Below are 10,252 nucleotides of genomic sequence, written 5' to 3' on the forward strand. Positions count from 1 at the left end.
TTGTTAAACAACAATTGTTTTGCTATAGGTTGGTTTACAACAAAAATTGACAACAATTACAATAAAAAATCAAAAGCTATAACAACAAAAAAAATGTGTTCGTGGCTGTGAACATTTGATTGAAAATAACACATTTTATATATATTAAATTACAACAAAAATCACCAGCTATTTTTACCAAAAATTATTAGCGATTACAATAAAATAATTTATAGCAAAACGTCCAGGTGAACATTACAACATCTCTGACATGCTTTCTCTATAACTATTATATGCATTTGTTACAAAACTAACTATACAACATCTCTACGAAAAAAAGTGTCCATGACTAAACAATTACACCAAAAATCACAAATAATTACAACAAAAAAGTCATCCGTTTACAACGTATCAAGAAACACACATTTTCGTAACATATCACTTAGAAAAATCTTACAAAATATGTCGTGTGAGTTTACAACAATTTTTTTATCTAATTGTTACAAATCTGGAAACAATACTGTACATTTCTTTAAAAAAAAAGCAACACTCCAATTTGGGCCGAAAACCAGGCCCATAAAGGGCCGCGCGGAGCGAGGGACGACGACCGATCGCTGGCGAGCGATCGGTCGCCTGATCTGAAGCGTTTTCCTATAGAAAATGCTAATTTTCGTAGTTTCTGCAACATCGGGCAGCGTCACTGTGTCAGCTCTTGTGGTTAAGTAGTCTTGGTTCTAGGTTACATGCCCACAAAAATATCTAGTCCAAGCAAGGCAAATGAGCTGTGAATTTTTGTATACTTTATTGGCAGCAATTACTTTACTGCCTAGTGTTACTGTTGCGTGCGTGGAATCTTAAGGCTCTTGTTATTCCCCAGACCAGACAAGTCAGATTCCATCAGAGCGCAATTTATCATGGCCATGGAACAAGACAATAATGCGGCCTGTGGAAAATTCCAGCCCAGATGAAGCATGGCGGATCTAATAGTAGTCACAAGCAGTGAAAAACTACAATATGCTTACAATGCTCTACAATATGGTTATATGTAGTGAGGCAACACGTATGGGACATGTGGGAAGTTCCAGCGACTATTGTTAGTCTTATGACAGTGAGAAATCCAGAACATAAGCACCAACCTGTTTATTTTGGTGAACGAAACAGAAACTCTTGTTAGTCTTGCATTTTCCGCAACCAGGTAGCATGCTAATGAAGTGATGCACAATGGCAGTAACACACCTCTTGACCACATAGACGCTGACCATCAGATGAATCTGCAATCTTCGCTTTTATGACCCAAAAACCTCCTTGTTGCAAACGGGGCATACCTAGCATCACAGCACAGTGAGTTACACTGGCCTGATCAGTGGTCAAACTTCTCAAGAAAAAAACAGAGAAACAAAAAAAAGATCACACTGACGACTGAAAAGCATTACAGGACATCCCCTAATCACTATCAACTTAAGTGGGTAGTTTCTTCCAGCACCAGCTTTTATTCCAATTGTAAGATTTTTAGGCATGATACACATTCCTATCTTGGCAAAGATTAAAAAAAACTGCACTTGCCAAGCACATATGACATGAAATACAAAAAAGGGTTCTGCGCTAACATATTAACATCTGATCAACTTTAAAAAGTGAAGAACTGAAGATAAGATTATTCTTATGGCAAGTAAAGCAGGATGGCTCAGCAGGAAACCAGGGATGCTATCAGGTTACACTCAAAGAAACTACAGCAATCCATACAAGAATGTAAAACACCAGGATGACTACAGCAGGCAAGGTAGCTTACCTTATTGATCTTCAACCATTTGGCGACACAAGTTTGATGGTACTGATGCGCACAGGGCAATGTAGTCAGCTTATCTCGGTTCTTGTAAGCCATACAGCATATCACACATCTGTTGTTTAAACATTAACAGATGAGAACTTAAAACCACAAAAATATTACTAAATAGATTGCGTGTTCCCAGGGCTGGTGTTAATCAAATTGGTGGGCTATATTTGGGGCGATGGCTTTGTCAATCTGGATGTCTCGCAAGGATGTTGTTTTCAATGGAAAAGTTTCCAGCTCTCTTTAGCAAAAAAATTATAAAATGATTAATTTCTTGACGCAGTGGAAATGCATTTGCCTGGTAAAGCTTGAGGGCAAATGGAGGAACCTGGTGGATCAGCTGCAGATGTTGGTGCGGAAGATGCATCTGCTGGCTGGACCAAGAAGAGGGATTGGGTGAATGCGTATGTTGGTGGGAAAGTGATCTTGGTTATAACCCTTTAGTGGCACTCTGCACTTGTCACGCTCTATGAGCATTCTGTTTAGTTTTTCGTTTTCTGTCTGAGTTGTAGTTACTCTTTTCCTGTTTTCCTTGCGTTGAACTGGTAATAATGGCTATGTGTTGCTTTCATAAAAAAGCACGGCCTTCCTTTTGGGGGGCCTTTTCTCTAAAAAAACGAAATAGACTAATCGGTAAAGCAGGAACTTGGGGTAAAATGATGGGTCAGCTGTGCAAAGCTGCTCATCACAACCACATATAAAGTATATACCACGTATTCAACAGAAAAAACAAAGAACTTGAGTGATCGTATGGGCTTGAGGACATACTCATCGTGTTTTTCCTTTCTTGAGAATATCCTAATTTTGTATGTTGAAGACTTGAGGAGTGCTATCACATCTTCTGGCAAACCTTTGCTTTGTGTACCAATAGTTTCCCCTAATTGCTGCAGCTCCTGAAATAAGTGATTAGAAAAATGAAGTAAGAAGTCCCATTTCCTTGTAGGGTAAACATTTAAGAAGTGCTAAAAAAACAAACTGAGGCATCCCTGTTTGTTGGATTACTAAACAAGAACTATTTAATGAAATTCAATTCACAGTTCATATCAAAGACATGTAAGAGTCCTTTAAGAAATAATTGAGCATAGTCGGCTGGCAGTGGGGCATGACCCTTGATGGAACAGTAGGGAATATACTGGCCAAACAGAGCATTGATGATACACACCTCATAAGTCATATTGTCAGGATCGATGCTATCCTCCGTTACTACCTGTAAGTTGGAAACATAGATGAAAGTACATATTATACAAAACTATGATTGTTTGAGGTAAACCTGTAGAACCAAAGCTGCTGTACTGAATACCTGAGGAGTTCTGCTTGCAGAAGTATTGCCATGGTTGGGTATTGAAGAACGTACTGGCTTTCTTCCTAAAAAGGTGTTTTAACAACATTTACAAGAGGAATCAGATTGGCATAGTATATTTACGAGTACCAGTAGACGATTAATCACCTTCTTTTAAGATATTGCCACCAATTGATGTATTAGAAATTTGGTCTTCTATCTCTTGCAACTCTCTAGCTAAAGCTTCATCGACAGCTAGCTGTGACTCATAATTTGCAGCTCCTCTTAATTTTGGTTCACCCGATGTCCGCTGATGACCACAACTAGAACTAGGATAAGAATGAGTCCTAGATGAACCACTAACATCATTTCCTTGAAGTAATTGATATGCTATTTCCTGAGCAAAGTGCAACAATAGGCAAGTTAATACGAAGCTTTTGTCCTATGCTGTTGGGCCACATATGAGAAAACATATCAATTCAACCTAACAGCTAGAAATGAAGAGTCCAGATATTTGGTCATTGACAATGGTTATTTGGATATGTCAACAAGTGATCAGTTTGTAATTTTGCAATGTACATGTCATCAAAATGGTAGTCTACAAGCCATGAATATGTTAAAAAGTAACTCCTAAAGATGAACCATTGTTTCTTAAGTTATGTGATTTAACATATGTCCAAAGATGATCCGCCAGAAAAAGGTTTGTATTATATTAGTAGACCTGGTCAAGCTCCACATAACAAATAACCGGCCTTGGCCCTTGGATAAAAGATTTGGTTGAGATTTCTATGCACAACGCAACAGAAAACTACAGAATAATATCCTCCACAACAGACAAATGCCTGGGATAGAATGTGTGACTGAGATTTCTAGTGCAAACTAACATAGATAACAATGACGACATACACACAAATCAGGAAAATAGACACAACCAGGTAAGTCATGGACAGGTAATTGGAACAAAAACCTGATCTTGAAGAACTAGTGCAAGATCAACATCATCTTCAAAGAAGCATCCCCCAAAATTCTCTTCGATTGCGTACGGTAAAGGGGCATCCATATAGCACACAACCGCCTCCTTCTTCTTCCCTGTTGTATCATGTAGCACCACCATGCTCACGAGTCATGAGCACCTAGCAAGGGAACATGCAGAACATTACCGGATCTTGCTAGACTTACGAACACGTGATCCTTACCACCATACTATCAAATTACACAAGAAAAGTACTCGCTGGTTGCAACTTACACATCAAATCCTCACAAGCACTGTTCTAATAACTGTTTTCAAGCATTGGATAATCTTAGCTATGAACTATAAAAGTGCAATTGCAACCCCCTGCAGACCTAGAAATGAAAATCGGAAACCTTCCTCTGGGGGGAAATCTGGAGCAAGTAAAATGCCACCAACACAAGTATTTAACAGCATGAAATCCAGTATACATGTGATTCTACGGTAAGAAACAGACAATCTTTGCTCGAGAAAAGACAGACAACAAAGTGATCGGCGGAATGCAAAAGGGATTCCACCAATTCGTGGCCACAGCGCTTCGGATCTAACACCGCTATCTCTCCCCTACAGACTACAGGCCAAAATATTCTTCCCAGATAAAAATATTCTCGAAACGAAATAGCAGGCGAATCTGCGAGAACATAGGAGCTGGAAGCGGAAACTTACCGACGAGCGGACCAGGGAACGGGAGATTTGGGAGACTGCGACCTGCGAGTGCGAGGGACTGAGCGGCGAGGGGACTGAGGAGTGGGAGAGGAGCCTGTTTGCTCGGCTGCCTTTTCGGCTCCAGTGTCGCTGAGTGCAGCGCAGGCGCAGCTGAAATCATGGCCTCCGTAGACCGGCTCCACCGCGCCGGCCGTCGGAGGGGGACGCACGCGCGCGTGGGCCTGCAGTAAATGAGTAGTTCACGGGCCCACTTGTATATCCGTGACGGCGGCTGTCAAATTTAGCTCCTATCGGGCCGGCCAAATACGATTTTTTTTACTTTTTTATTTCTTCTTTGTACTTTACCGCCTTTTGGGTTTACCTTGTTTCTTCCAATTAATTTTAATTATTATTTTGATTTTGGTTATCCTTTATATTCAAAAAGTTACTATGTGTTCGTTTTATAGAAAATTCACTTCTCTTTGCAGCAAGTATCTGAGCATTCTTTGCGACATACATAAAAAATCTGCATTTTGATCAACTTTTTTAAATATGTGCACATTTTTTGGTAGGATGAACATTTGTTTTGATAGATAGAGATGCAAATTAGCAATAAATACCAATACCATAAGGCATTATGTACGACCAGGGGCGAAGAATAAATGCTCATTGTGGCCAGAACATTTGATAACAAAAGATTGCAGATATTTTTAATGGGGTTATTTTTTTCCTTATACACAATAGTTATAAAGGATTGGGTCTTAGACATGGCTACCAACTTTTCATGTAGCGTGGATATTTTGTTAAAAATAGATACATCAATATGTATCAACAAAAATAAAGTTAATCCACACGAAATACTTTCCATCAACCTATAAAAGTGAGTTTTAAATGATTTCCATAATTACTACACATTAGCAAAAAAAATGTATTCATCATCAATGGTTGTCCATTTTAGTTCGCTCGAGGCTGTGGAATTATTGTTCCAACTAAAGAGGAACCTAGGCACTCCCATACATCAATGTTGACTATGATTTCCTATTTTACATGTTAAGCTATATGTAAGGACCAAGAGAACCTGGCTTCAGTGATGGAAGGGTGCGGATGGCGGCGCACCTCGTCGTTAGGTGGTCTAAATGTTTATTTATAGTTTTTTATACTTTTCAAGTTGATGATTATAAATAGATTGACGGAATTTCGCAAAAAAAAAAAGACCAGGATGAAAATATAGTTTGAACCTGGATTCCATTCCTAACATGTTTGCCCAATTTTCTAACCTAGTGGATAGATGGTGAGTTTGCATCCAATTTTCTAATATGGATATATATATAGTGCAAATTTTGACAAGACGTGACTCATATGGTTTTGTTTATAGTTATGTATTTCTGAAGACCCATTTGAACATTTGGCATATTTCAAAGATATATGATGGATTGTTAAATTGCCAAATTATACCGAGGATGAGGTAATGTTAAAGCTATTTAGTCAAACTCTTACTAATACTGCTCTCTCTTGGTATATAACATGTCCCGCAGAACTCTTGACTACCTGCGAGAATTCATCCAATGCATCCGTGTCCTGCTTTTATCCGGAAAGCAAAGTTAGTGATGGGAGACAATTTAATTCGGAACTTCAAGAACCGCCTAGGAGAAGGCCTTATAAGGGCACATGTAATTTTGAAGGATTTAATACATAAATGTCCTCTCCATGGTTTACCTACTTGGTATGTTTTACATATTTTTTATGGAGGACTACAAGACGAAAATAGATCTGATCTAGATTTAATTGCATGCGGATATTTTATGAATTGTTCCATCACTAAGTCCTAGAAACTTTTAGATAAAATGTGTTGGCTATGGAATGTTGGTTCCATGATTTAGTAAGTGAAGGCGGCGTAGAAATTAATTATGATTGTCTTCATGCTTTTAATAAAACTAGTAAAGTAGAAAAATTAGCTAGCGATCTTTATCTTGATGATGATTTTGTTTTACAAGTGATTTAAGTTTTTACAAAGCATATGGAGTTATCTAAGAAGGACTGGCTTTATTTTGATCCACCACCCCAAAAACTAGTGGTGAAAGTAAATGTTCTCATTACAGCACCAAATGAGCCAATAAAGGATAGACCACCATATGTTGAGCTTGCGCCTGTTCCTTCTCCATGGACCTTGCAAAAACATATTATGATGGATCAACTTGCACAACAAAAAGAGTTGGAAGTGGAAACCTGAAAAGAAAAGGAAGAAGCGGAAAATGTAGAGGAAGAAGCCATTGAAGAATATACAGAACAAGTAGAGAATGAAATCACAAAGTAAGAAGTAAAGGCTATGTTTGCTGTTGAACTATATGAAGAAGAAGGCAAGGCCAAAGCTAAGAATGTAGGTAAACATATTCTTCATTGCACCTGGCTATATGTGATTTGGGAATTGCCGTTAACCACTATATGAAGAAGGATGGAGGATCTTCTCATTATGACCTATGTGATTTGGGAACTGCTGTTAACGTCGTTCCCTATGAATTCTATATGGAAATACAACATGAACTAGAACCAGCTAAATTTGAAGACACTGATATGACAATTATGTTGGTTGATAATTCCCTTAGGATACCTATGTGACAAGTTAAAAATACTTCTATTTGTGTTGCTCCACATACGTTTTCCATTGACTTTATAGTAGTGGAAGTGCAATCATAAACTGCAAGGAGGAGATGATATTATTCTCCAGTTTGGGGAAGAGAAAATGAAATTTCGCTTCTCCAAAATTCCAAGATAATCCCAATCGTGAGGAACTTGAACAGCCAAAAGAAGTACAAGGAAAGACTATCGTCGATCTTGCAATTGTGTAGTTTGGTACACCAATTGATGAATTGGAGAGAATCTTAGTTGATAATGATAATACCTCCGATGACAAAGAAACAGAGGAGCTCAATGAATATCTTGATGAAGCTCGTATACTAGAGTCGACTTATGAGCTACCTGAGAGGAAGGGAGATGAAGAACTCCCACCTCCTGAATTTAAACCTTTACCTCGAGAACTTAAATACAAATTCTTAGATGGCACAAATAAGTATATTGTTATTGTAAGCGATAACCTTTCAGTAAGAAAAGAAGAAAGACTTGTGAGGGTTTTGATAAAACGCCGCAAGGCCTTTGGATATTTTGTGGATGACTTGAAGGGAATCAGTCCCGCGATAGCCACTGATCGAATACTTTTAGAGTAAGGAGCTCAACCAGTTGCAGAGTACCAAAGGAGACTCAAACCATAGATGAAGAAAGTGGTGAGAAAAGAAATAATTCATCTTCTTGACATATGTATTATATATCATGTGAACGAAAGTGATTGGGTAAGTCTAGTCCATTTTGTTCCTAAAAAGGGGGGATTTACAGTTGTAGCTAATGAGCATAATAAGCTAATCCCAACTAGGATTGTTGTTGGACATAGGCTGCGTATTGATTTCCGGAAACTAAATAAAAAGACAAGGAAAGATCACTATCCATTGCCATTTATAGATCAAACACTTGAGAGGCTCGCTAAACACTCTCACTTTTGTTATTTGGATGTATATTTTGGATTCTCTCAAATTGTTGTTCATACTGAAGACCAACTTAAAACCACTTTTACTTTCTCATTTGGTTTGCCTTTCGATTTATGCAATTCACCTGCTACTTTTCAGAGATGTATGACTGCTATTTTTGCTTATTATGTAGAAGAAATAATGAATTTTTTCAACGATGATACTTTCTGTGTATGGCACTTCATTTAATCATTGTATCCATAATCTTGACAAAGTTTTGCAAAGATGTGAAGGCACTAGCCTTGTCCTGAATTGGGAGAAATGCCATATCATGGTAAGAGAGGAGATAGTACTTGGGCACAAAATATCAGGTAAATGTATCGAGGTTGAAAGAGCAAAAAATGGAAGCAATAGAAAGATTACCACCTTTTCTAGACATCAAAGGTATACGCAGTTTCCTTGGTCATGCAGATTTCTATGGAATCTTCAAAATAACTTCTCTAAAACTACAAAACCTCTAACTAACCTCTGGCAAAAGAATGTTCATTTTAACTCTGATGAAGGTTGCCTTGTTGCCTTCAACTCTCTTAATAAAGCCTTATTAGATGCTCATGTTACCAGACTTCCCATGTTGGACAAACCTTTTGAACTCTTATGTGAGGCTAGTAATGAAGCTGTAGAGCTGTTCTTTGCCAGCATGATGGTGCTAACTTTAATATCATTCTCCATGCTAGCCGTACTCTTAATGAAGCACAAAGGAATTGGCCCATGGTAGAAAAGGAACTATTTGTTGTTGTTTTCTCCTACAGTAAGTTTAGATCTTACATATCTGATGCTTTAGTTAAAGTTCACACGAATTCGTGATGTTTAAAAGAAATCCTTGAAAAACTGATGTTAAACCTAGAATGATTCGTTGGATTTTGTTACTGCAAGAATTTGAGTTGCAGATTGTTCAAAGAAAGAGGAACCACCAAGACCACCAGAAAAGGTTGTGGAGCAAGAACTCAAGAAAAATGTGTCAACCATACATATTCCTAGAGGTACAATAATAGATAAAAAAATCACCTATATTCATTGTGTGATTATCTCAAGTTTGTAGTGCATCAAGTCATGCACCTTCGGAAGAAGAAAAGTTCAGTAAAGCTGGAGGAGATAGACTCCCCAGACGACCCTACTTAGAGGGTGATAAGATAGATTAAGTAATTTGTAGTTATTTTCACTTTTAGTTGCTAACTTTAGAGTTTTGTTTTCGTTTTCTTTGTGTTTGTCTTAGCTGAATGACAGGTTTTGGAGCTTGGTATGACCGCACGGTACGGCAGGATCGGACACCGCCGTACGCCTGGTCGCTAAACTCTCGGTAACCAGGTATTTGTTTCAAAAACTTCAGCTAAACTGAAAAAACAAAAAAAATAGTAATATCAAAGTCGGTAACTTTCGGTATGGCGGGCCCATACGAACTAGTAGTGTTCGTACCGGCCACAGGTATGTAAGTCTGACTCATTTAATTTGGAAAGGATTTATGATTCTAGGTGTGGTACGGGCACGACATACGATTCTCGTATGTAAAGAGGTGCATTTCACCAGCAGGACAGAAAGACATGTGTGCAACCTACCAAACAGTGGGGCAGTGCTCCCTATCCGGTGCAGAAAATGTCTTCACGAGCAACCAAACGAACCGTCCCCCCATGGAGCTTACCAACTAGTGGGCCTGTCGAAAGTGACCCGTGGTTCTTTTGCAACGGACTAACACCAACGAGGCCTGCCCCGCATGGAGCCCCAAATACGGCCCAGGCTATCAAACATGCCCTTAGTGTTCTTATGTCCAGCGGGCCCAATGCGATCCTCCCGGCCAATACGCCACACATTATATGTTTCAGCTGAAGGTAGATCACTGTTCGAAGAAGGTGCACCATGGATGGCGCTACTGCTTTGTCGGGTGTCCTCTGCTGTGTAGACAAGGTTCTGACATTGTTGTTGAGGTTTGAAGGAAAAAT

At 38.7% G+C, this 10,252-nt stretch overlaps 1 protein-coding gene across 1 annotated transcript; it reads right to left on the reverse strand.

Moving 5' to 3' along the window:
• Window positions 1–1,227: 1,227 nt before the first annotated feature.
• On the reverse strand, window positions 1,228–4,904 carry LOC124677112 (E3 ubiquitin ligase BIG BROTHER-related-like). The gene is made up of 8 exons (XM_047213107.1): window positions 4,765–4,904; window positions 4,057–4,222; window positions 3,258–3,486; window positions 3,111–3,175; window positions 2,973–3,017; window positions 2,579–2,703; window positions 1,769–1,877; window positions 1,228–1,304 (listed from the first exon to the last, which is right to left on the reverse strand). The coding sequence occupies exons 2-8, from the start codon at window positions 4,201–4,203 to the stop codon at window positions 1,266–1,268; spliced, it is 759 nt and encodes a 252-aa protein (XP_047069063.1). The 5' UTR covers window positions 4,204–4,222; window positions 4,765–4,904; the 3' UTR covers window positions 1,228–1,265.
• Between the last annotated feature and the right edge of the window lie 5,348 nt (window positions 4,905–10,252).

Source organism: Lolium rigidum, chromosome 7 (assembly GCF_022539505.1).
Source record: "Lolium rigidum isolate FL_2022 chromosome 7, APGP_CSIRO_Lrig_0.1, whole genome shotgun sequence".
NCBI classification, from domain to species: domain Eukaryota; kingdom Viridiplantae; phylum Streptophyta; class Magnoliopsida; order Poales; family Poaceae; genus Lolium; species Lolium rigidum.